The sequence below is a fragment of the Acanthochromis polyacanthus genome, chromosome 20 (assembly GCF_021347895.1).
Source record: "Acanthochromis polyacanthus isolate Apoly-LR-REF ecotype Palm Island chromosome 20, KAUST_Apoly_ChrSc, whole genome shotgun sequence".
NCBI classification, from domain to species: Eukaryota; Metazoa; Chordata; class Actinopteri; family Pomacentridae; genus Acanthochromis; species Acanthochromis polyacanthus.
The window spans coordinates 25726252-25754123 of NC_067132.1; the positions used below are offsets into that span (position 1 = coordinate 25726252).

Below are 27872 nucleotides of genomic sequence, written 5' to 3' on the forward strand. Positions count from 1 at the left end.
CTAATTAACAGGCATTACTTTGTAGAAATCTGGTTTAACTTTGACATGGAATCACGTTTTCTGTAAATTATTTTTAAAAAGGCCAATTAAACTGATCACGATCCAATGCTTAACAGCAAAAAAAGAACAAAACTTCAAAGAGGCGTGAATTCTTCTTAAAGCAATTATATTTAACCGTTTTAGTTAGATGTTTATCAGAGTATTTTACATTCTACAGAGCATTGGTTCACATAAAATGATGTTTTTTCAGGGGCGGTGAATACATATGCAGTCATTTTTTAAATATTTTAAATTATCTGGTTTTACTTTGCAGAAATCTGGTTCCATTTTGACACAAGAGTCTTTTTTTTTGTAAATTATTGTAGAAAAAAACCCAAATCTAATTGAAAAGCGATAAAAAAAGTAATAAAAGGACAAAAACTTTGAAGGTAGGGCGAACACTTTTTATAGGCACTAACTCCCATGGAAGATTCATTTTGTGGTATCATATCTGCTATGAAATCTCAAGGAACACAGGGAGAGTAAAAATAGCCGCACACAAGCCTTAGACATCGGAATATCCTTGAAAGCAACTGCAAGGAGCAAAGCTGTCTCTGTTTCTTTATTATGATGAGATATTACTTTAACAGACAATAAAGAAAAGTTTTAAAGGCTTTGAAAATTACTTTTCTAAGCAGTACAACATAAATTAAAACCTGGAAAGTTAAGTATTTATAGCATGCATTGTTAATGTACTTATAAGGAGAGTCAATTTTATAGTATTTGCAGAGCAGCCAAAAAGTCTTGACATTAATTTATCAGTGTGACTGTCTTTAAAAAGCACAGAGGAGCCACAGAGAGCATTGTTACCATCATGTGTCAATCTTTGAACAATTATTTGCCAAAATAAATCACTGCGTCCGTGCTACACTGAACAAACCGTAGCCTCTCAATCCAGGTGACAGCTGCTGTGTCAGCTGAATGTCGAGGATGTTTAAAGAGTGTTCTGGGCCTCTTACTGCAGCATGTGCAGGAGAAACTGTAGTATGTTACGACATGTGACAGTGTGAGGTCAGTAATGGAGCAAACGCAGATCAAGGACATGATCCATCATGGTGCAGAGCCGCCAAACCTCAGAGATGCTGCACATGTGACCTCCAGGGTACAAAGAATATTGTAAATTAGAGAAAAAGCTACAATCTGTTGCACCAATGGCACATTTTCAATTCAATCCTCCTGTGCATTCGTCCTAAACAAAACTAATTAGGCTGGCAGGCCATGCATCATCGGTAAGACCTGAATTGGTGGGAAAGTTTGCGATCAGGTTGTCCATTATACTGAAGGACGAATGCAACTAAATTTGTACAAATGTGTGCATAATAGAAGTCTGAGAGTGCGTGCTGAATCTTAAGTCCGCACCTGAGCAGAGGGAGGAAACAAGTTGTTGAGGTGCAGGAGGGCAAATTCATACACCTGTTCGTTTTCCTTTTCTCATTCCACAAAGACACATGGCTGAGCTCACCTGAGAGATGACGGGATGGGAAAACAGTAACAGTCAGCAGTAACCAAGATTGGTGTAAATCACAGAGAGAGGACTGGAGGTCCCAGGATGACGCAAGGTGTGAGTCGCAAAAGGCGGCGAGATTGCCAGAAAAGTAACAGTTCTCAGTTGTAGCCGCATCCAAACCCCAAATGAATGATGTGTCCTGATGTGACTGTTCAGCCCACATGTTGGAGCGGTGTGCATGAAAGTGGCTTTACAAGGATCTGAAAAGCAATCAGCTTGTACTAATGAGCAATTTTCTGCGACTGTTTTGGTTGTTTCACTTAAAAGTTTTCCGATTTTCTTCCTTCTGTGCTTGTTGTCACTGGTTTAAAGGGGGATTTTCAATCAGGATGTCACAATATTTTGATTACAGATGAGCTTATGGTGACAGTAGTGCAGCAGTGACCTTATTCAGAGAGCGTGTGAAATGAAATAGCTAAAAAATAAAGCCTTGGAACAGGTTTTTTTCAACCCCAGTCTCACACGAAAATGTGCAACAGCTATGTTGCTTCACAGAAAAGCACTTTATTTTCTCAAAAGTTGTAAAATTGTGAGATGATGTTGCTGTTGTTGTGGTAGATCTTGTCGTCCAACAACTGGAGCCTTGTGGCAAGTGTTTGCTAGCAAAAGAAGACTAACACAGAACAAGAAAAGGAGTTTTAAGCATATGTGATGCGTTATAGGGCTGTACAGACAGTGGAAAAATGGGCAACAGAGTGCAAGAGTGCAAATTTCAGGATCCATGATGGACTCACTGCAGATGTCTGCAGATGTAGAACATTTTTCTACCTGTACAGCCCTTTATTGTGTGAAACATTTACAATCCAGAATTGAACCTGAGCTCCCTTTTTCTTTTTTGTTTCGTGAGCGATTACTCCTTTGCTGCACTGTAACTTTCCCTGACAGAAGCGCCAGAGAAGAATTCAAACAAGCCATGATCTTTTCCTAAATCTAGCCAAGTAGTTTTGTACTGTGAACCAAAGGAAACAGATTGCAAAAGACCGAAAACAGCGACATAAAACACAACAAAGTACAAAAATCATTCAAAAAGAATGGGTAATTGGCCTCAAAGTTCTGCTATTAATGCTTAAAGCACTCCTCCAACCGCCTCATGTGGACTTTATGGCTGTTTTTTGTGCAAAGCAAAAAACAAAACTCACAAATGACTTACAGTGAAACTTGCAAGTCGCATTATATGATCAAAAAAAATTAGGGTTTCACACAATTTTACAGTCTTTATTGTGAAACTAAAGCTTGTTGCATTCTGCACCCACGGAGTTGTTTCACATTTTGGTATTTATTCAATATTTATGTGTTTTGTTTGCCTATGAAGCGTTATGTCACATAAGCCGGGGATGTTTATGGTCTAAACGTCACAACTCAACTTGAATGAGTCAAGGAGCTGCAGCTGGTTCAGACGTAAATAACAGCAGGACAGAGGAGCAAACGCTGTGGAAGCTGTCAGATTTCAGCAGTTAAGATTTTAAAGATGTAAATATTGCTTTAGAGGAGAACACAGGTGAGTTTTATGCATTTGACTGTTCTTCACCAGTCAAAGCTTTATGGGAGAGTGACAAAGAGAATGCTGCTGCAGGAAAAAAGCTCACATCAAACAAGTTCATCAGAAGGCATGGAGGAGACTTTGGAGTCTACTGGAAGATTATTTGGTCCGATGAAGCCGGAATTTAATGCTTTGGCCACCACATCATTACAAACACACTATTCCCACTGTCAAGCATGGTGGGGGCAGCATCATGATTTAAAGCACGATGGTGGCAGCATCATGATTCAAAGCATGGTGGTGGCAGCATCATGATTTAAAGCATGGTGGTGGCAGCATCATGATTTAAAGCATGGTGGTGGCAGCATCATGATTCAAAGCACGGTGGTGGCAGCATCATTGTGTGAAGCACGGTGGTGGCAGCATCATTGTGAGAAGCACGGTGGTGGCAGCATCATGATTTAAAGCACGGTGGTGGCAGCATCATGATTTAAAGCACGGTGGTGGCAGCATCATGATTTAAAGCACGGTGGTGGCAGCATCATTGTGTGAAGCACGGTGGTGGCAGCATCATGATTCAAAGCATGGTGGTGGCAGCATCATGATTCAAAGCATGGTGGTGGCAGCATCATTGTGTGAAGCACGGTGGTGGCAGCATCATGATTTAAAGCACGGTGGTGGCGGCATCATCATGATTTAAAGCACGGTGGTGGCAGCATCATTGTGTGAAGCACGGTGGTGGCAGCATCATGATTTAAAGCACGGTGGTGGCGGCATCATGATTTAAAGCATGGTGGTGGCAGCATCATGATTTAAAGCACGGTGGTGGCAGCATCATTGTGTGAAGCACGGTGGTGGCAGCATCATGATTTAAAGCATGGTGGTGGCAGCATCATGATTTAAAGCATGGTGGTGGCAGCATCATGATTTAAAGCATGGTGGTGGCAGCATCATGATTTAAAGAATGGTGGTGGCAGCATCATGATTTAAAGAATGGTGGTGGCAGCATCATGATTTAAAGCACGGTGGTGGCAGCATCATGATTTAAAGAATGGTGGTGGCAGCATCATGACGTGAAGCATGGTGGTACATACAGCCAAAGAAAGACAAAAACGCTTTAAAGCCAACCAAATAAATGTTCTTTCCTGGCTGAATCAGAGCCTGGATTTCAATCCAAGTGTAAATTTGTGGTTGGACAAGACAAAAAAAGATCACTTGCGGTCCTCCAGCAACCTGACAGAACTTAAGTTTTGTAAGAGGGTGAATGCAATCGCTAATTTTACATTTATATTTAGAATTGTTACCATTACTTTGTAGAAACCTGTTTTCACTTTGATATGAAAGTTTTTTTTGGTAAATTCTCGCCAAAACAACCAAAATTTATTGACAATTAAGTAGTGTTGAAAAGTAATTAAAGGGGGAAACTTTTAAATGGGGGTAAGTACTTTGGATATGCGCCTCACAAACAAAACAGCTAAATATTTAATAAAAAGTGAAGTGTTTGAGTAAATATACTGAGGTACCTTCCACAAAAAGGAGCCAGTTGTTTCCAAAATTAATACAAAGCTTTACTGACATGAGTGGTAAATCTGTCACCATCATTGTTTTTGTCATTTTTGAAGCGTTACGTACGTTAAATCACCATAGAAAAGCTATTTTAGATCAAATTCAAATGCACAATGATGTGCATTTTCCCTCAAATAATTCAAATAAAGTGCTACAAGGTTTGTAAGGAAAATAAAACCGATTATAAACAGAGAATAGAATCAAATAAAGCTCACACCGAGAGGAAATACTGCGAAGGGCTGATACACGCTCATGAGATTTAATCACATTCCCCAAAACTCTGCGAATGACTTCATGTTTGTGTTTGCCCTGCGAGTGCGAAAAACGCATGCTGTGTAAGCAACGGATTATCTTCCCCTCAGGTAACCTTCCACCTCGGCAGCCGCGAGACGACACCAAACACATGCACATTCACACACCAGCAGAGCAAAATTAAACACACCCCACGCCTGATGCCAGTCGTCATCACCTTGAGCAGTTTCCTCTTGTCTTTCTCCACATGAAGTTAGACTTTTGTTGTGGTTAATTAGCAAATTTGCCAGAGATCTTCACAGAACATTAGATTGTGAAGTCATCGCATCATAACAAAGCTGTATAAATGATTAGGATCACTATCAGTCCATTAACTAAAGCAGCTATCTGTACAATTTTTGTTTTCTCAGTCCGGCAACATGTTTGTTTTATTAAATCACTTATCGTTTGGTAATTTAGATGATAGTTTAATAACTCAAAGTGGATCGCCAGCAGGTACGAATTAAAGATTTGCAAGTTGCAAAACTAATAGATGAGACAAAGACTGTTATCTCGACGCCTTCGGGGCTCACTCACAAAAATTGGACTTTATTAATCGACAAAATTACAAGTAGGCTCTCTCAATCTCTCCTCGGTGTCATTATGTGGTACCAAAACTGCACGCTGTTTTAATTTGTTTATTTTGTTCAGCAGATCTATGTAATGTGGCCAAAAGAAATTACAAAAGTGTGCTTGGATGGGTTTGATGAGACCATTCTGCTCAAATAAAACAAAAACAATGATTGCAGCTATTTTATTCCTCAATAACAGAGAATATAAGTGATCCAACAGCGCACAAAATAGTTTCTTAAATCCTGAATTAGTGGAATATTTTGTCCACCTGGGGGCAGTGCAACAAGTGTAAACACAGCATCATTTAAATCCTTTATACAACCACTGTAGCTAATTAGCTAGCACTGAAGCTGTGTCTGCTCTGGATGAATAGAACTCTTTGTCAACACTAACACAAATTTGCTCTCAACTGGCATTTTTTCCCCTTGATTTGTACAGTAAATAGAAATTTATACATTATAGAAAATATTGCTCAAACAAGCATGCTAAGCCCGAGTCAAATACCAGCCAGACTGTTTTGCTGGCTGTGAAACAAAAATGGTGGTGAGGTGGTGCAGCAATACTAGCTTAAATTGTGCTAGTGCTAACCAAGGTTAAGAAACAACAACAGGTATATATCTGCCAGTGTTGCTACTGTTTATTACATAAAGCAGCTGTGGGCATTCTTAAATGTAGACCTCAGTGCTTCTCAACACTTTGGATTTTACAAAAATCTGCATTTTATGAATTGCTGAGTTCTATAAAATGATGTTTGCATGTGGATAAGAGGCCCAAATAGAAGAGCGTATTAGTGTGGAGAATTCCCAGCTGTGCAGCAGGCCCTGAGGGAAATCTGTAGCTTCTGAGCTGCTAAATGCTTAGCTATGTTCACCAGCAGAAAATTGTCCAATGCCGATTCGTTAAACTCTGAGAAGACAACAATTACCATTTTTTCTGTCCTGTCAATGTTCTCGTCAAGTAGCAATGTTCTCCTCTCAAACTTTGCCAACCTTAATGCAAAATATACCACATAACCCATCATGACAAGCCTTCCACTGTTGCATTTCATGGAGTTAACTTCCTGGAGTTCAACATGGTTGAACTATTGGGTTCCACAACGCAATGGAAACAAAAATACTCTACCAATTCCTGGTCAATTCCTGTAAACATCGACGCCGTCATGTGCCTGCCACAAGTTCCTGGACGGGAAAGTCACCTCTTGTCAACTGATGGTGCTGGGCAAATTGCTTCCTTTCTATGCAAAGACTTCCTCTCTACCAGGAAACAGCAAAACCTGAAAAAGATTCAGCTGACAGTTCTCTACTAGAACAATGCAATTATAGGGGATATCTTGTTACAAACACTGAATTTCCAGCTTATCAAGGTCATCCAGCTAAAATGTTGGACAATAAATGCTACTTCCATGAAGGTTATATTGCTTCTGTCGATTCTTCTTGTATATTTATTAAAGACCTTACACCAGATTTAATTTGAATCTGTGTTTAAGTGAACAAAATGTGAGAACTCATTTCCTGAATTCTACATCTAGTGGTTTTAGTAACTTCTCCACCTTCATTGTAGAGATTTCAGGAAACAAAACATCGTATGTCAAAGCAAAAACTGCACTTTTCCTTCAGCTTTCACCCCAAAAAACAGCAGATTTTACAGGAATAGTGCTCAGTCTGAACAGAAATTAGCCATCTGGAGTAGACGTTCGATAACAGCATCTGTTCTGACGTTTAATTTCTGTGTTCTTTAAATCCAATACACTTGAGTGTTCAGGATAAATGCTAAAAGACAAAACTCAGCTGTCAGATTACTGAGACTTGATGATAAAGTTCATCTTAATGTCTCCTAAACTGGGTTTGAAGGTGAAGCTGTAAGAAACTGCAGCTCTGTCGTCACCTGGAGTCTCCACCGGCATCCTGGAGAAGTAAACCCCAGATTTAATTTCAATCTGGTGTAAAGTAGATTTTAAATTAAACTGAGACCCTTTGGACCGACAGCAACAAGAGACTCTTCCTCCACGCCCTCAACTATCATCTGAACCTCGTCGTCTTCCTCCTTTCGACCAATCTTCTTACATCTGATCCACCCTCGCCTTAGTGAATGAATTAACCGGATGCCACCAGATGCCAACAATGACAAACTCTGCAACTGGTGCGCTCTCTCTCTCGCACATGCTCATACAAAACACGTAAATGCCGAGAAGTGTGAAGTTCATCTGCTGCTTACACGACACATAGTGGGCGCAAACTGTAGGCTTCTTGATCGATGATTTCATCTTATTTGTGAGGATTTTAATGCACGATTGACGGACTAATTGGTCTGGTGCAACATCCAAGGCTGCAACCCCAATTATCCAGGTCCAAATACATCAACTACAGTTAGCAGAATCAGGAACCTGCAACATTTTCCGTCCGAGATGGTGCAATTGCTCCACCATTTCTGCCGCCAACAAGCCTCAATCTAGTGGCTTGATCGAGCACTACAGCAAATCTACAATAGGTTTTCTCACAGCTACATCATTTGTATGTATTCCCTAAGAAAAACTTGTATACCAAGCCAATTACTGAACAACTGGTGATTTGTAGGCATCGAATTGTCAGTGAACAAAGTCCAGCAAGGTAGTACCTGAAAGTGTTTCTCAAGATCTTCAAAAAGACTGAACTTGTCTTTATTTCAGAACATATCACACTCATAAATGTGGCTAGATGTCAATGTTGTCTAGTTGTCAAAGAACTTAATTAACATTCTTGGTTTCCTGGATTCCAGCTAATAAGTTACTAATATAGGTTTTCAGTCAGGAATCGTCTTAAATTAATGAGTCAGCTGCAAATATAAGTGTGAATACGTGACTGAAAATGTGTATAAAAATGTAATTTTAAAAAAAAAAATCTAATCAAGATATCAGGCAGAGAGATTTTCTACAACCTTCCAACCCAAAAGCTGTTTCATTACTGGTACTGAACTCATCTTTAAAAGATCTTTAGGTCTTTTCTCAATACTTCATTGTCAAGTTATTTCCTGAGGAACTGAGAATAAAACCAAACAAGTCTTAAAGAAAATGTTTCTGTTGAAAGTATGCATTTCTGCAAAGGATCAAGAGCCTTTGGTGTCGACCCCATCAAGCTCTGAAGTACATTCAAAAACTGAGGGATGAAACTGAAAAGCTGCCAGCCTGACAAACTAGAAAAATCACAGCCGTCACTCTTCCATCACCGACCTCTTTCTCAACTAACCTTTCTCTGTTCACTTCTCCTCTCTACACCTACGAGGATCCATCAACCACCTGCCATCGCTGACGGGAAGCAGAAAGCTGAGACACTTCTCACTACATCTGGTTCTGTTTTCTTCAGTTTAATTAATTCTGGTGGCGTCATCGGCAAAAAAAAAAAACTGCAGCATCCCTTTCTTCCTCTGTCCCAACTCCCCCACTCCTCCTCTTCCCGGTGTTCTAAGGCATTTAGCGACAACAGATGTGAATTCAACTGCTCCAAATGAGGAAACGCAGCCATCTCACATCGGTCTAAAACGTCCAATTAAGGCTGTGAGTGAAAAGAGTATCCCATCCCTGCTGAGGGCGGATTGTAAGTCGGTTTCAGGGGCCTGGCATGGTTACTGATTGGAAGTTATTTTGTTCATAGCTAGAGGAAACAACTGTTGTGTTTCCGAGAAAACACAATCCACCACCTGCGGTCGAACCTGCTGTAGAAGAGCCGTGTTATCGTGAATATGTTTGCGTGTTCTTTGGGTTCTCTTTCTCGCTTTCCCAACAGATGTTTTCCTTGAGGTGATTTCTATTTTGGGGATTCTCTCACATGATGCTTAAACATGAAAATGGCAACTATTCATAACTAAATAAGACATAAAGAAACATCCGCTGGTGATCGGGAAAGAATTTAAAAGGCTATAATGCTAACAGTGTTTACATGACCACAGTGACAACGCTAAAAATCTGGTGTTTTACAGATATGAATTGGTTTTTAGATGAAAGTAGTACACTATTTAATGTTTTTGCAACCATAAAAGGTGCATTAGTCAGATGATAACAGCATTTCATGTAACCTTCTTCACTGTAAAAGATAACTGAAGGGATCAATTCACACCACTCAATTAAATTTAACGCATGGTTATACAATTAATTTGCAGATTTTGAGGTTGCAAACATTATTTTGATGGGTTGTGTTGACATAATAATGTTAGTATTTGCATTAACTCAATATTGTGTGTAATTTAAACTCAACTTTTTCTGAAATTGACTTGAATGCAATAGGCGGAACATGCACTACAAAGGACATTTAAAGTTTTATTTCTTTTCCAAATAAGTGACACTAAAGCAGTTAATCTGGGATTATTTTCAGTTGTGATATGACCAATAATGGACTCGTGTACAAACTTTAGCTACGCCTGCTAATACAGTTTGTGGAATACGCTGTACTACTGCGTGCAGCTAATGCTATTCAGTCATATTTAGTGGTGAAATGTGCACATCCTACTCTTCTTCTTGGTATACTCATGGGCAACACTGATAAGGTTTGAATTTACAAACCTGTCTAGTTACAGAGGGATGATTATTTGTGTCATGGAGAGGAAAACTTGACTTTTTTTCATATTTAAGTAACCATCAACAACCAAGATTGTACTTAAGTGTTCTTAACTGACTTATTGTATTGACTAGTCTTTTGGTTCCATTAGATCTCAATGGAAATGGACTATAATCAAGTGTAGAATGCTTTAAAATTCCTGACTGACAAAATTTGGTTTAAGTGACAAATCATTGACAGGAAATCAAGAATGCCTTTGATTCTAGAGGAAAATGTAGTTCCCTTAAATCAATATAGTTTATCGGTTGAACCCAAACTGTTATTTTTTCCTGTTGAGCCGAACCATCGTGTTCAAACCTTGCAGTACAAAGGGGAAATTTTAACCAATCATCTGTTTCCACACATTTGTTCATTTACACTTTAATCGAGACCCCAAGGCTCCAAAAGTCAACTTCAAAAAAGTTCCATGTTCTCGGAGGCATGGCAGAAAGCCGGAGGAGCACGGCACGTGAACCAGCAAATGATGTGGCAAATTAAATTCTTGTGCAAACGGCATCAACACAACAACACCCAGGACTCATACAGATGAACAGCGTGGTTCGCAGCCACGAATCAATTAAACCCTCCCACACAGTTAGTGTGAAGACATATGACGCACCACCAAACACTGAAGCGAGCCTAATTCTTAGACACACTCTGTCTTCAACAGATGAGCATTAAAGTAATAATTTATCAACAGAACAACGATAAAAACAAGGAGTCATTCACAGGCACACAAACAACGCAGGTGAACAGCAGGGATTTTGGAAATCCTGTTCATGGCACGTTGGTTTTTCACATTTATTAAATATTTCCCCGGATCAGTAACGCCTTTTGTAACTTTTATCATCCAACATGTGTTTAATGTAATTTGAAACCCTTGAAGAAACATTGTTTTGCTTAAAAATTGTTAGGTATTGAACCTCAAGCAAGACCATTATCATGTCCTTGACATTTCCTGTTTCTCTCCAAGAGTCTGAATGAGCGTCCAAATCAGATTGACTGAACTCTTTCTGCAGCAGCTGCTTTCTTCCATTTAATGCTTCATAACTTCTCAGGTAGACATCACAGAGACAATTCTCTCACCTTGAAGAAGATACTTAAACTTTAAAGCATTAATTACTTATTTATTGGTCTCTTTGAGAATGGAGGACAGTGAATACGCTGTTTTCTTTGAAAATAATACATTTTTTGTAGAGGTAATCATACAACTCTATAAATTTCACATTTTCTCACCCACACATCTTATTGGAAAGTCTACTAAATATCTGGTTGATGTATAGATGTCAAGTTACTTTCTCTACAGCCTGCTCTTCCTAACTTGAAAAGGAAGCTTTGTTTTAAAGGTACGGGGTCATGCAGGAATTCACTCAGGCCAGGCAGTCTTTTTCCATTTTTTTCTTCTTTTTATTAGAATTAAAAAGGTTTCATTTCATGTAGTTATGGCTGCATATCGGCCGCTCAGGTGAAAAACCTTAAGAAACACAAAGTACATGTGTACACAACAAGCCAACAGAATAAAACATGCAAATAACATAACATTTCACCGTGTTAAATGCACTAATTTCATTTTAAATGAAGACAATCATCTTGGCAAAAATATTATAAATCCTACCATCCAAACACACGACTTCCACACAGTAATCAATTAACATTTAAATTTACATCTGCGCATAAACTCCGTCAATCTGACTCAATCCATCCACTGCACATAACAAGAACTACGGGACAAAATCACAAATCCTTTCATTCATTCAAAGACAGACGCCGCGCGCCACACAAACATTTAAGACCTTGATAGACACATGGTGCGCTCCAAGTACAAAACACTAGTGGCACCAGTAAGCCTCTAATTTCACATATTTGTAGCTTAAAAACTGCTAAACAGTTTTGAGAGCAGCGTTTGTCTCACACAGATCTCGGTTTGGCTTAATCAGCAACTTATTTTACATATAAAGTCACAGCAGGCGCCCATACACCAGGCCTGAGCAGTAAACTTAACTGCTGTACAGCTGTAGTGCTTCAGGGTTTGCAAGATCTTAAAAGCAACTGAACGTCACATATTGCTTGGAAACAATGTATTGCCATTGAAACAGAAATCTGGATTTGTGGTAGCTTGACAAATTTCCAAACGTTTATCAAAAGAAAAAGAGAGCAGATGTTTGACGAAAAACACAAACAACCGTACAAACATGGAATGAACCACAACAGCAGTGAGTAGCCAGATGCTGCCACTCACACAATAAACTTCCAAGCAAACTTTGTCACGACATCAGCCCCCTGCTGGGTCCCAATGTGACCACATGCCCCTTAAATTTTATACAGTTTTACCTATCGAGGGCTATTTTCCAGATAAAAAATTCTCGTATTTGCTGGCTGTTTTGCTAACTATACATCATCTACTTAATTCTCATAAACTGGCTGTGTTGTCTGTTTCAAATCTCACCAGTACAGAATGGCAGCACCTATTTCCAACATGTTTTGGCTTCACTTATGGGAAATGGATGCTGTTCATCGCATTACAGAATCTAAATTATAAGCCAGTTTAGAATTGCTTGTTGGAGCCCAATCAATGCCACCTGTTATTGAAGATTTATGTAATATTTCAGAATTTGCATCAGGGATGTCTTGATCAAGTTCTTTGTCTTTATCTTCAATCCCATTCGATTCATTTAATATTTAGGGTCTGCCAATACCATTTTCCTACATAATACACACTAAGTATTGTAGATTAGCCGTAGTACTTACTTAATGCCTTTCACAGTTTATTGCTGTATCAACCAGAGATGAGGGCAGTTCCCCGTCAGCAAGGAGCGAGTGCTCTGGGAGTTTAGCTAGTAAAGGGGCACCATGACAAAGAATTTTCCAAGGCTTAACTTCTAACCAGCGCATGCATATGAAGTAAAGTCATGTTCAATTAGATCCCAGTGGCCTGCAACCTGTGTCTGTGGTTTTGCCAGCAATATCAGAATAAGATTCACAAAAAGTGTGCTGAAAACATGTGACCAATATGTCAAATATTTACTGATATTTCTGTGCATTTTGAGGAAATTATCTAAATTGACAACATGCGTGACAGCAAAAATAAAAAGGTGTTGGATGTATGTTCCCGCTAATGTCAGTCAGTTAAAAATTGCCTTGATCGGGCTCAGGACATCCCATATTCTCATCTGTGCCCCTAATTTTGCCACATAGATCTCTATTTTCTCCATTTTCAGTCACAAACCCGTTACTAAAAAATTAAAAGGCCTTTACAGTGCACAGTTTAAAGTTTTCCTGTTGAAAATCAGCCGACGAGCTTAGCAGTGTCAGTATCGGCAACAGTTACAAAGGATTAATATAAGCCAAATGGTATCAAAGACAAAATTCTGCATGCAAGAAAACCCTTGAATCACTTGAACGTGCCACATTAGAACAAATCTGCCGGTACAAGTGGTTTTTGCATGAGGCCTATTGAGTCTAAAAATACCATAATTGACTTTCAATACTTACTGAAGAGCCCCCACACTGCCAGAGACAATATGAATGCATGCTCTCTGTGTCATCACAGTTCCGGTCCTCCACACACACTGAGCTATATGAAGAGTTTTTTTTGTCTCCTGTGATTAGCTGACAGTGGGTGCGAAGGTCTGCAGCCTTGAGGCTTAATGAAGCGCCTCAGCAGTGTATAATGAAGACAGTTGTCTGTAATCCTGTCATTAACACCAGCCTGCAGACTCAACGTCTGTGCTGCTCTCTGCTCCCCTTCACAACTACTATTTTCAGCTTCCGAACTCGACTCTTTAAAAATCTCTCAGCTGCCACTTGAAACTGCTTCACTGTAACTTCAGACTAATAAATGATTATTTCAGCCACATGTGTATATTGCACCTGGCAGAACCCAGCATTGAGAAACAGAACTGAGAGATAAATGATCAACCAACTAATTTAGAAGGAAAAATCATTTGATAACCAACTGTTTGATCATCAGATTATCTGTAGATAATCAGCAGTTTTTTGTGCAAAAATCGAAAAACAAGCTATGAATTGCAGAAACTTTGTAGCCCTGATTGTAATTTTGATGATTTTGTGCTTTTTTCCATGGTTTCTGCTCACTTTTACTCTTTTCTGCACCTAAAGATGCAAGCAAACACTTCAATGACACTGCAGTCTGGAGAGAAGAGCAAAATAAAGATTAGTTCTGAACCAAAACATGCATTATTTCTGAGCAAACATCTTGAAATGAGATACACATCTTCAGGTCTCGCCCCAAACTTTCACCCTCGATCATCTCTGCTCGTATCGCGCAAAGCAGGCATTAAAGTTTAAAGAGGAAAGCCTGAGCTTCAGCGAGCACAGATCTCACTTTCACGTTGTTCGGAAAACACGATGGGAGCAGATACAAACACCTCACTGGTTCAGCAGCGGTATCAGGGCGCAAATTATGGATTATAATCATCCACAATTCAGGTCATGCCTTCACATCTCCCCTGTCCGCTGCTATTCGTGCGTCAAGGTGTAAATTACGCCTCTGCAAACACAGCGAGGCATCAGAAATATCTCACAGCGGCTGTTTGGCCAAAGCATGCCCGACACTCAGTCAGAGATGGTGTAACACTGGAGACAAGAGAAGAAATTGATGTTGGCAGCTGTAATACGCGACGTTGTTGAGATGTCAAACCTGATTGGAGATTGAAATTTCCCAGCTTTCAAGCTCAGCTCTTTGAAACATTTGAACCCGTACTCCTTGCGCTCTTGTCAGCTCCGCAGCCTCATGCTGAACACGCAAACTGGACAGAGACTTTTGATACAGTCAAGGATCGGTCACAGATAAGTGAGCACACTGCTGCCCTGCATTTCAATCACATATAGATCAACTTTTTTATCCTGCCGTGTTATCTCAAATCTATCTTGGAGTGATTTTACTGGCTCATTTCCAGACAGCTGGAGCACCCAGGCGTAAATTAACCGTGACGTCACCCGTTGGTTTCAACGCCGAGAAAATGAAGCCTGGATTTTGCTACTTCCTGGTCGCCGTTTTGGATTTTTTGGAGCCAGTGACGTAAAAAGCGTCATCAAACAGACTGGACCGGAGAGCAACTAGGGGCAGGATTGGCTGAGGACTCTTATCCCGCCCACGTTTTATCGCAGAGGCTTCTGTTGCTGTCAATCAAGTATAGCCACGCCCCCTGGCTCCGCCAACTTTAACGATTTATTTAAAATTCAGTATTGATTTATTTTAAGATCGGCCACCTGATCTCTCATTTTGACCATGAAAACTAACGGGAAAAAAATCCGGAGCTGTAGAAAATCAGTCTATCAAATTTTATTTTTTCCAAAAATGAGTTGGGGTCTATGGAGAAAAAGCTTTTTGGAGCCAACCCTAGCGGACGGTGTGATATTGCAAATTTTTGACACTTCCGGGTTGGCTTCAATTCTGGAGCCAGATGCTACGTCCATCTTTATATACAGTCTATGGGAGCACCCAAAAAAAAAAAAAAAGAGATTCACAACTCATCACAGACTCAGCATGTGTGTTTTCCTAAAGGCCGATTTTCTCACTTTGGAACAAACTCCCTCATTTAACATCTAGATTTTTGCAGGATCCCACCTGTCTGATGGCGTGCAGCAGCTTGCCGTAGGAGTACAGGATGACGCCGAACGGCAGCACCAGGCAGAAGGTGAACAGACAGACGATGTAGGAGACATTGTTCGCCGTCTGGGTCTTCCAGTCGACTGAGCAGGTGGTGCCGGGACCCTCGGGCCCGTATCTGCTCCAGCCCAGCAGCGGAGGCACAGTCCAGGCCACGGAGTAGAGCCAGGAGAAGCAGATGCCTCCCAGCGCCGAGCCGTAATCTCCGCCGTTGGCCACAGTGGGAGTCATCATGGTGGAGTAACGCTCGTAGGACAGAACAGCCAGAGAAATCAGGGAGACGATACCTGAGGGAGGAGAGGGGGTCAGTGGGTGTGGAGCAAAATGCAGGAATGTGGCAAGACCCGAGAGAGCGGATCAAGATATCAGCAGAAATCTTATCAACACTTATGCTTGTGGAGCAGATTTTCTCCAAACTGGAGCATCTTGTGTTCCGTTTCCCTCCCAGATAATCACTGAGATACAAAGCAAAGTCGATTTTACGCTGGCTTTGATCATCTTAATGGCTTAATTTTTTTGCATCTTTAGGGCATAACAGAGAAAAAGTGACAAGTTCATCAGCTGACATGTTCTGCAGATAAGACGTGACGACGACAGTGAGCGCAGCAGCTCCACGGACTAATTACCAAACATGCATTTATGGAGTCATGCGAGTAAAGTTGAGACATTTTCAACTCCTGCAGATGTGTGTTTGCAGCTTATCAACCAAAACTCTTCTGTTTTCCTCTGTATTCACTCACTTTCCTTTTTAATTGTAGTCTTTCCTCTAACTACAGTTTGGACATCTAATCGTGTTCCTTTCAATTATGCAGTGTAATTTTATGATTTTGTTGTTATTTTCATCACGTTGTTCCAAACCAGGCTGCAGCTAGACCTATTTTCATCATTGATTAACCTGTTCATTATTTTTCCTATTTTCTATTACTGGAAAACAATTTTTAAAAGCTCATCGCACTTTCTTAGGCGCCAAAAGATCTCTATAAATGATTTGTTTTGTCTGAACAACTCTCCAAAATCCAAAGAGAATCCATTTGCTACCTCGTAAGAAAAGGAGAAGCAGCAAATTCATTGATCATTTTACTATATAAAACGGCTTCAAAAGTTAATTATCTACTGCTTCTTATTATTATCATTATTATTGTCTGCTGCCAGTCAGTTCTTAGTAAATTAACTGATCGATTAGCCAACTAATTAAGTGGCTCCTATGAATTCTGAAGCAAAACAAATCAGGAATTCTTTGTTTCTTCTGGTTTATTTTCAGTCAAACTTTGTTCAAAAGCAAAGCGAGCAAGTCCAACCATTCTCTTAGATCAGTTATCATTAAAAACAGCAAACAGTGAAACAGTCACAGATTCAGACAGGAGCGCCGCTGCGTGAACTCTCTCCCTCCGTGTTAACTGCTAATTGAGGAACGTACAACACTACAGTAAACAGTTGCTGAAGCGACCTCAGTCTTAAATCAGAGCTAATCAGCACATGCAGACTAAAGTGCTGGTGCAGAGGCACTTTACCTCCATTACGCCGAGTCTACCAGGGACAGAGACTTTGATTACAGACAATCACGGCACCTCCGTGCATAATGGAGCTCTCTGATTGGCGGAAACCGTGCCATGTTTGGTGTGGACAGAAGGCTGGGGCCGTGGGCGCTCGATGTGTCGAGAGGAACAGCAAAGAGTGAGAGTCTTGAGAATAATGGAAATGATTTTATGCTTATGTGTCTGTGCAAGCTGGATATTAGTGTGAAAACTGTGTGTGCGCGTGTGACAACATCCAGCTGCTGGTTGTGAGTACAGCTGCAGCTGCTCTGCCTGGCCGTGAAGGTGAAGCTGTTGCTGGATATGTGGTGATTTTTTCGGACCTCGGCTGCAGCTGCGGTGCTGTGGTTTTATTCAGCTGTTACTATTTGAACCTGCAGCGCTTCTTTGTCCAATATGTTACCAACACGCCACAGGAGTTCAGGAATACGACGCTCGGCCTGACCGAACATCACTGCGCATGCAAACTCAGCATGGAGGGAACTAAACAACTAATAAAAAGTGAAGCATGACAGACAGAATCACAATCGCGCCGATACCTACGTAATCCAATGTCTGCAGTCATTTTCACAACTACAATCTGCTACTCTAGTTATCTTTTGAACCACTTTGGCGCAGACCTGTGCCTGACAGACCCAGCTGAGGGTTCAATTACCCGATTTAAGAATATGCTATACAGTATAACATAGATCATTGGAAGGGAATGCAAAATGACTAAAAAGAGAAAAAAAATGAGTGAGAAAAAAAATCTTCAGAGGATAAGACAAACATTTGCACTTTGTTCTGTAGGATATCTCAGGCATCACCAGATATTTCATTTATTAGTTTCCCTGTGTTTATTTTCCCAAAATACATCTTTGTTATTTCTAGTTTATGAGTATTCTTATTATTACTTTTGACTATTTTTTATTTATTGTGTAAATCAGTATCTACTTTTTTGCTGGTTATTTGCTTGAAGAAGCCATAGATGTCCTTATTTTAAAGCTGTTGGATATACGATCACCTTATAAAGCTGGCAAACTATTGCATAGTTACACATTTAGCAGAGTTTTGTTTCCAACACTGCCTCTACTTTTATCTCCTGATGGAAATATCTGACTTTTCAGCTCCTTTATATGAGGTGTGATCAGAAAGTTCCGAGTCCTTTTAAAAGCAAAAATCATCCCCGATTTAAATTTGGTGGCCATCTCCTTCGAAGGGGTTTCCTTGTGCATTGATTCACTGCTCCCAGTGCTCCTGCCACACTTGGAAAAGTCCTCATGCAGCATCTGTAAAATGTGCTGGATCTCCTCCACTTTGTCAAAAAACTGACTCTTCAATTTGAATTTCATTTTGGGGAAAAGGAAGAAATCTGAGGGAACCAAATCAGATGAGAATCAGGTGAGGAGTTGTGTTTGTGCGACCAAAACCCTCTTCAGCGTGTTCTGAGCGAGTGCATCATCATGAAGCACCTGATGTAGTCACACTGCAGTTCACGTCTGCAGTGTTGTTGGATGCGATAGAAACTGGCATTTGAAATCTGACCCTGGGGGACGAATTCAGTTTACAACTCTGTGAAAATCAAAGAAAGTGACGATAATGCTCTCTGTGGGCCCCTGACATGACTTCATTTGATCTTGGAGACTGTAGCCTGCCGTTGGGTCTCTGGGGTGTAATCGTAGAGGCAACTCAGTCATAATCCTCAACATGAAGTTTGACTCATAGTGGGAGATCCTCACAGACTTTGACACAGTGTTGCTTCTGCAGTTCCATAGTTAAAATCTCACATGCGGACCTGTTGCTCAGACGTTTTGATCACATCTCGTTTCCACTAGAAAGAAGCTAACTTTGACTACCTTCAATCTGGTGCTGGCAGGTAGTTAATAGAGGACTTTTTGTGTTGAAAACAGCTTTTGTTTTGATAAAAGCACCAGATGTGGGTCAGAAAACCAAAGCAAAAAGGGCTAAAAGAGGCAAAAAAGCATCTTCAACAATAACTCCCCCGCACCAATCGATGTTTGTCATTTTGAACACAGTTATAGTTTGATCCGTTTCTAAAATGAAAAACATCGATTGGTGCAGCTGTAATGTTTTGATCATAAGAATCTTCTTGAAAACTCTTTGTCCCCTGCCAGATTATCATAGACGTGGAAAAGAAAACCAAAAGGTGACAAAACAATTCTAAAATCGTGTGTCAATAAAGCCTAAAAATAACATGACGAGGGCCTCTGCAGCCTCCTACAGTGGATTCTTTTAATAGAAATGGTAAATGGTCTGTATTTATATAGCGCTTTACTATACCTGCAAGGTACCCAAAGCGCTTTACATGATACGTCACATTCACCCATTCACACACACATTCACACACTGATGGCGGAAGCTGCCATGCAAGGCGCTAACCACGACCCCATCAGGAGCAATTCGGGGTTAGGTGTCTTGCTCAGGGACACCTCGAACACGACGGGGCGAGGATCGAACCGGCAACCCTTCGGTTGCAAGACGGCCACTCTACCCACTGAGCCATGCCGCCCCAAATGGTCTGCTGCCTCTGCAAACTGGGCAACCTCTAACAGCGACCAGTTTTCCATTCATTTACTGTAATGATTGCAGTCTGTACTCTGAGCCTGGTGGGAATATCAGTCCCCAATGTCGGCTTTGATTCAAACATGGCCCACTTTGATTCTCCAGCATGCATTTTAATGGGTTTTTCACCTGAGGCCTGATTCTTCTTCACACAACTCCAGGGTGGTGCGGAATAGATTTACGGCAAAATGAATGACCTAATGTCCCAGGTCTGAGTCAACACAGGAACTAATCATCTTTCATTGTCTCTCACTTTTCCATGCTTTTTACCTCCACCTATTTTTCTTCTCTTTTTCCTTTGTCTCTCTCTTACGACTTTTTTGTTGTTGCTGCCTCTGCGTTTCCCTCCTGCTGTGTCTCTTTGCATGCGTCTCCCTTTGTTAGTTCAGCCTCTTTCATTTCTTGCTTCAGATTCCGGCGCTGAAGGGAAAGCTAAAGCCCAATCGCTGCCCTCTCAGCTCAACCTCCATCACTGTGCTTACGTGCACTTACTGTAAGCAACTGGGAACCTAATTCCTCCAGTGTCATGTAAATGACAAACCTGGTTTCTGAAATCAGGTTAGGGGATTAGCGAAACCTGATTTCTGGATTTTCTTGGAGGAGAATCTGGGACGTGTCATTAGAATAATCAACCTTGTGATTGACTTTTCATTTGCGTGCGTGTCATGAACTAAAAATGGAAAGCATCATTGGTACAGCAGTATGATGAGATGTTTTTTTAACTTCTGATTAACATGCTAATTATTTTTCTCATTTTGTTAATGAAATACCCTGAATTTTATAATTATTTTCTGCAGCCTAATGGAAAATTCATCATTCCAAAATTTTAATAAAACCCCAAAATAACACAGATAAGCAGCAAATGTTCACTTTGAAGTACAAACATGAACATTTTTGCTTCAAAATTAGTTTCCAATTGGAGAATTTAGTTGAGTAATTGTTTCAATGATCACAGAAAACTGTTCAAGTCAAAAATGATTTTCCTCCCGGAAGGTAAAACTTTGCACTGAAGTACATGGATGCCAGAAAAAGCAATACTTTAGTGGTAATTCAATGCTGAAATACTGAAAATGTGGCAGTCTGTGTTTTTCCTCCTGTACCATGTAGGTACAGAAGGTACTGGAGATGTCAGACAGGAACAATATCCTGTAGAATAATGGTACTGTTCAGCGCAGAGACTTGTGAAGAGTTGTGCATGTGTTAGTCTGACTCACTGGATGTCACCAAATTTGGACATTATCATACCATTCGAAAGGCGATATCAGAACATATAATTCCCACACGTCATTCCCAGTTAGTAAGAACATCCTCTTACTCATATCCTGCAATTTTGCACATACAAAGAATGAAAAAAGTGTACATCTGGAGGCTGGATTGGATGGCAGAGGTGTAAATCAACAGACTTTTACCCACGAAACATGAGTATGACTGCCGTCTCAGAGCAAGTTTATGCATTAGTTTTGTTTAAAGTCTAGTTTTGCTTTCACTTGATGGCTTTAACATGACATTTGGTTACGTATAGGCGCCAAAAACTACTTGGTTGGGTCCAGAAAAGGATCAGGTTCGGGTTAAACGCCATGCCACTACCATGTTACAAAGCTCTGTGTTGTCCAGCACAATTGCAAGAAGTCGTCAATGTTATTAGGGGTTGCTTACTGTTTCATCAATAAGCTGAACAGATAACAGTTCTAGACTGGCTGATATGTATGGGACCGTGCTGATAACGGTCCATTTTAATGGCCTGATAACATCCGAATTCAGTGCCGGACATAAAATGTTGGTTTAAGCCTGCTGCTGGCCACATATTTCATTCTCTTCCACTTCTGCTATCTGCATGCTACTGTTTTTAAAACCCCTTTCACTGCGGGAAATAACAACCTTCAGTACTGAATCAGATTTTATTGCAGTTTGAGGACCTGAACAGCTTGTGAAAGCACTTTGGAAAAGCCCAGACTCCAGCTCACAGCACTTGTTGATCTGTTTTCTAACACATCCGTCCTCACAGTGGATTTACCCATTAACTCTGGCAGCAGCTTGTGCTTTGGCCGGTGTTCTGATTTGATCCACTTCACACGAGCTTCTGTTATCAGTCTGATAAACTTCTACAAGAGCAATATACAGCTACAAACTTATCTGTGGCTTTAATGAGTCCAATGATGCCTCTATGGAATCAATTGCTGGATTATGTTTGTCTTTACAGTATGTGTCTGTTGCTAGTGTGGAAAGCAGTGACCAAAGCAAAGTGAAGAATCTCGAATATAAAAAATGTTTTGACTTATTTCACACTTTTTTGTTTACTACATGATTCCATATGAGTTCATTCATAGTTTTGATGCCTTCAATGAGACTCTACAGTCATGAAAATAAAGGAAAAACATTAAATGAGAACCTGGGTCCAAACTTTTGACTGATACTATACATGTAAGGGTTTCCTGCTTCTCTTTATTCTCATTGTGTGTCCATCATGCCAGTTTAAAGAGCACACAAATGTCCAATAAACTTACAGCTAACGTTTGTCTTTACCGTGCCCATTAATAAATGTCTCCCTCCATAAATTATCCATCCACTACACTGTTGGAGCGTTTACAGAGAAGCAGGCCAAGAAAGAGAGAATGTGAGAAACACAGGGAATATGAAAATCTGTCCTCTGTGACTTCATGAAGATGATTTTGCCCCAGCGATCGTGATCTGATGAGGCTTGATTACAAGCTTGCTAACTGTCCCTGACTGCATGCTACAGTAGCTCTCATGTTGTCTGGGTAATTGCAGTGGGATGAACAGTGTCTCATTAGTGAATTAACAGACAACAAGATTCCACATCAGCTCTTGTAGGCGGAGGGCAAAACAAGGGGTTTCAGTTCTATTTTCACTTTGACCCCGCCAAAATAAATAGATTACTCGCTGTCTAATCTTCCTGAAAGGGATACAGTGTCCAGTTTGATGTAAATGTCTGGTAACGTATTGATAAATGACAGATTAAAGTAGTCAATTACATGAACTTCTATTACTTGATTAGGTTTATGTACGCTTCTTTGGTTTTTACAGTTGGAATCACTGCTTATCCGGGGCTTTGCATGAATATAATTTCGAACCAACAGACTGAACAATAGATATCCAGCTTTTCTTTGAGCCCTTAAGCATCGACTGAACTCTGAGAAGCCACTTCCATGCATAGAAATGACTCTGCTGCACCAATGTAATGCACTTAACATATAGAAATGACATCTAAATGTCCATTCTGATGATGCAACAAAAATCTTCTCTTCAAGCTGCAATTTATGCCACTTAAAACACAGTCTAGGTTGATGTCTCACTCCACTTCAAGTTGCAGGGATCAAATCTGACAGCATTTTATTAATAATACCTCACTCAATATGAATAGAAGTGATTTCACTCTATAGGATATTTCGGTGCTGCAGATCTCCTCCTTCTTCCGTGATGTGATCAGTTCTACCCAAACTGTCATCAATCCCTCACTACTCATAAATCTTTGATGCCAGGTTGCCCATCTCCCCACTCCAGTAGCTTCACGGCACCAATGACTTCTCCAGCTCTGAAGTGGAGAATCTCTAAAGCATCTATTTCAGGTCTTATTCAACAGTTTGTCTTTAATCTCGTTGGTTATTGTTTGTTTATAGCTCCTGATCGTGCACCACAGAGGAAGGTTGTGCAAAATTAATAATGCACGTTCTCTGGCTATGAAGAAACTGCAAATTAGATTTTTGCGCGTCTCATTAAACAAGAAAACCAGGATGCTGTTGGAAAACTGTTGGCCCAGCCAGTAGCTGCAAAGTGGTGGAATTGAATTTGGTTTCTTCAGTTTAATGATAAAATGATGAGAAAACGGAATCAAGGTAGAAACTGTCAACTGCAGGTCCAGACTGCAAAGAGGAAACACCGAATTCAAGAGTGATAACTCCTTAAAAGAAGTGCAGACTCCGCAGAGAAAACAACAGATTCAAGAGCAACATCTTAAAGCACTTTATCTCAAGTTCAGACTCCAAAGAAGACGCACTTGATTAAAAAAAAAAAAACGAAAAAAAACAAAAAAGAAGATATTCTTTTACTGCAGGTGCAGACTGGAAAACAAAGAACTAATTTAGGAGCAAAATGTTCCTACACCTTACAACAAGTTCAGTTCCTAAACAGAAAACAACTGATTTAAGAGAAATATCTCAATGCCAGTCCAGACTTCAAACAGGAACAGCTGCTTTAAGAGCAACAACAACATGGTATCTTAGCGTAATTGAAGCCCAGACGACTCAGGAAAGAACAGATTTAAGAGCCAAAAAAAACCATGACTGCATGTTCTCGCAATTCAAGACTCCTCAGAGAAAACAACTGATTTGAGAAAAAAACACCTCAAAGCACCTCAAGTCTAGAGTCCAGGGTTAGCAACAGCTGCATTCACCTGCATTTTTACATTTACGAAACACCAGTCTCCTCAAAAAAACAAAAAAACCCAGCAGATATAAGAGCAAGAACACCTTACGGCATGTTCCCGCAAATCCAGACTCCAAAGAGGAAAGATCAGATTTAGGAGCAACATCTCAAAGCACCTTGCTCCATGTGCACACTCCGAAAATAAAATCAGATTCGATCTGAATACACCTTACTTTAGTGTAGCTCTTAAACAGACAACTGATTTAAGAACAGCACCTCAGTTCACCATGTTGCAAATCCAGACTCCAGAGACGAAACAACAGATTTTAAGAGCAATAGCAACATACTACCTTACAGTAATGAAGTGCAGATTCCTCAAGAAAGAACAGATTTAAGAGCAACAACACCTGTGTGCATGTTCCTGCAATTCCAGAGTCCAAAGAGGAAATAGCAGATTTAAGAACAGCACCTCAATGCACCGTATTGCAAATCCAGACTCCAGAGACAAAACAACAGATTCAAGAGCAACAACAACATAGTACTTTACAGTAATTAAACTCCAGAGTTTCAAAAAATAACAGCAGATTTAATAGCAACAACACCTTATTGTATGTTCCTGCTTGTGTAGACTCTAGGGAGAAAACAAGAACAAGAACTCTGCTGAACCTTACAGTAATTCAGCTTTAGATTGTTCAAGAAATAACAGCAGATTTAAGAGCATTAACACCTTTGTGCATGTCCCTGCAATTCCAGACTCCAAAGAGAAAACTTCAGATTTAAGAACAACACCTCAATGCAAATTACTGCAAGTCCAGACTCCAGAGAGAAAACAACAGATTTAAGAGCAACAATCTCCTGCACCTTAAAGTAATTCAACTCTATAACGGCATATTTATGGGCAACAACAGCTTACTGCATGCTCCTAAGAGAAGCAACAGGTTGCTGTAGTTGGAGATTCCAAAGAGAGAGGAAAAAACACATTTAAGGGCAAAACTACCCAACTGAACTTTACTGCAAGTCCAAATTTCACAGTCATAATGAAAGATTGAATAGCAGCGACTCTCAGTACACTGTAAGTCAAGTCCAGACTCCTGAGAGGAAACACCTGATTTAAGAACTAAGATAACTTCACTGCAAGTCCAGACTCAAAAATAAAAGACGATTGATTAAAGAGCTACGCTTTAGCTGCCAAAAAAGCCAAACTCCAAAGTGGAAAGAAAGGCGATTCAATCACACCGACTTCAAACTCAACTGATTTAAGAGAAACACTCAAGTCCAGACTCCACAGAGATAAAACAAAGGATGTATAGTGATTTGGTGAGTACAGGTTAGAGAGAGGTCTGTGCTGAAGTCCATCAGCGGATTGATTGTTCACTTAAAACTGAGAGTCCCTCTAGGGAAAAACGAGAACATCGAAATTCAGAATGAAAAACGCTGACTGCAGCACGATCACCCCCAATCATCATCTCTCTGCGCTGCGTCTCATCGCTCCAGTGGTTAGAAAATTAGGATGCTTTGGTTTGTGAGCAGAGGGGCGACATCAATCAACCCCGGGCAGTTATTAGAGTGATTGTCCTTTCACTGAAAGGTCACAGGTTTGAGCCCGGCAACGGTGGAGAGCTCTGTCAACAGTCCTGTGTGCACGAATCTGAGCAGGAGACTCGAAGTCTGCAGAGTCTGACAGGGGCAGATTTATTATGTAATACGATCAGAAATGCTTTTTCCATGTTTTATGTTTATTTTAGTGTCTTTGTCCCAAACACTGATGCCCCTGAGACTGAGCAGATCATGTATTTTATTTCCATTTAAAGGGAATTCTGACTTTATGAGCACAGAGGAGCAGATTTCAACTTCAAAACTTAACAGGATTGAAGAAAAAAGGGAAATTAAGTCGATAATTGAATGAGTTTAAAGGATTTTAATGATGTTGAGTTGCATGTTGCTCACTGCTGCAGGTAAGAAATGCAGATTTTCTCTATTCCCTTGCAAGCTGCTACCAAAAAAAGGAAGGATTTTGTTCAAAAAGAGGAAGAAATGTGAATTTTGGAGCCTTGGATAAATGAGCATTAAGCGTCAGAGTGGCCAAACTGCAAAAAAAAATAATAATAAAAAAATCACAATATTGGAACACTTTCTGGAGAGCAACTTGCAGCAAAAGTAGTACCAAAAATCAATAATTCACCCTGATTTCAGTTTTTGAATGAGAAATGAGGAGGGAGAATGAGATTGGATTCAGGTGTTCTCATGCCAAAACATAATGAAGGCAGCTGCTTACCCAAACACGCGTTAACGAAGCCATACCACACGCACCCAGCGCGTCCGATCAGCCAGCGCCCCTGGGTGCTGGCCGCGAAGCTGAACGGGGTGCCCAGCACGCTGACCAGCAGGTCGCTGGCCGAGATGCTCACCAGAAGGAGGTTCATGGGCGTGCGCAGAGCCCGGTACCGGCAGAACAGCGTGATCACCAGGAAGTTACTGAGGAACCCGATGGCACCGATGAAGCCGAGGCACACCGCCACCACCAGGTGCCCCGTCGGGCTCAGGGAGAGAACCGGAGGCGGGAGAGAACCGGAAACCTCCTCGTACGCGTCCGTCGCCGCGGTGCCGCCGGCTGCTCCCCCGGGACAGTGCGCACAGCTCAGGCTCACGTTGGAAATGATCATGCCGGGCTGTTTGGATCTGTCGGAAGTTTGCACCGCGGGACGGAACCATCCGGTCTCGGTGCTTTTCTCACTCGGTCAACTCATCTGGAGAAGCGGAGGCGCACGGAGGAATCTCGTTCCGCGACTTGCGCGCATGTGGCACCTCAAAGCAAGAAATTTGTAAGCTCTCCAGTCCGAGACTTGGCGAATGAATGAGGACTCGGGCAGCAAATGCCGGTGTCCTGTTAGATCCGCCCCTCCGCCGTGCGCTCCGGAGAGAGGTGCGTTCCTTTCTGTTTGCGCGGCCACCGCTCAGCGATAAGTGCGCCTGAGCTTTTATCACCCGCAGCGCCTTTAAAACGCGCCGGGGGGCAAAAAAACTCAACAGCAGGCGGTGGGGTGGCGTGTGTGCGTAATAGTCTGAAAGCGCCGTCAGACCTTCACCACGAGGCTACCTGCATCAAAACAACAGTCAGACTACAGAATTCATGGAAACAGACTGAAACACTGTGAGGCAGGTGCTGCTTCAGAGCCACACACCTTCCAACTGTACATGTGTTGAAATAAGAGAAAATCACTGATTTCTCGTGTCAGGAGGAGATAAGGATCCTGGGGATCAGTGGAGTAGCATCCAGAGGGGGAAGGATGCTTCCATGTGAAACAGTCTGATCTGTAAGCTGAGCAGATGTAAAGATAGAACTGTATGGACTTATGGGGTCAGAAGCTAATTAAGTGATAAATCACTAGAATTGATGGTACATTGTGGAGCTTCCAGCCTGCTTTCTGTTGCTTGAGGCTCTTTTTTTCTGCTGCTGCTCTTATTTCATCAGCACAAGTCTTCCTCTCAGTGTTTGACAGGAACACAAAGGCACATTTCATCATGTCAAAGGGAGTTCTTGGAGGCTTTTTATGTGTGTGTGGGGGGGGGAGAAAAGTGTGGTGTATTAACATTTTTGCTCTACATCTCATGGCCGCCTCGACTCCTCAGCGTGGAAGCATTCCTTTCAGCTCCATTCTGACAACATTTCATGACATAAATGTGAATCTCCCAGTCTTACAAAATCCTAAAAGTGCTCTCCTGGATCCAGATCTGGTGA

The 27872-nt window shown here is 41.0% G+C and overlaps 1 protein-coding gene across 1 annotated transcript in view; it reads right to left on the reverse strand.

Annotated features, from left to right (window-relative positions):
* Window positions 1-27435, reverse strand: part of tmtopsb (teleost multiple tissue opsin b) — a 49720-nt gene extending 22285 nt beyond the window's left edge. Inside the window, exons 1-2 of the mRNA XM_022193916.2 lie at window positions 26409-27435; window positions 15612-15940 (exon numbers count right to left, since the gene is read on the reverse strand). Of these exons, the coding sequence (XP_022049608.2) occupies window positions 15612-15940; window positions 26409-26796 (717 nt within the window). The 5' untranslated portion in view covers window positions 26797-27435. The remainder of the gene's footprint in view (window positions 1-15611; window positions 15941-26408) is intronic.
* Window positions 27436-27872: the final 437 nt, after the last annotated feature.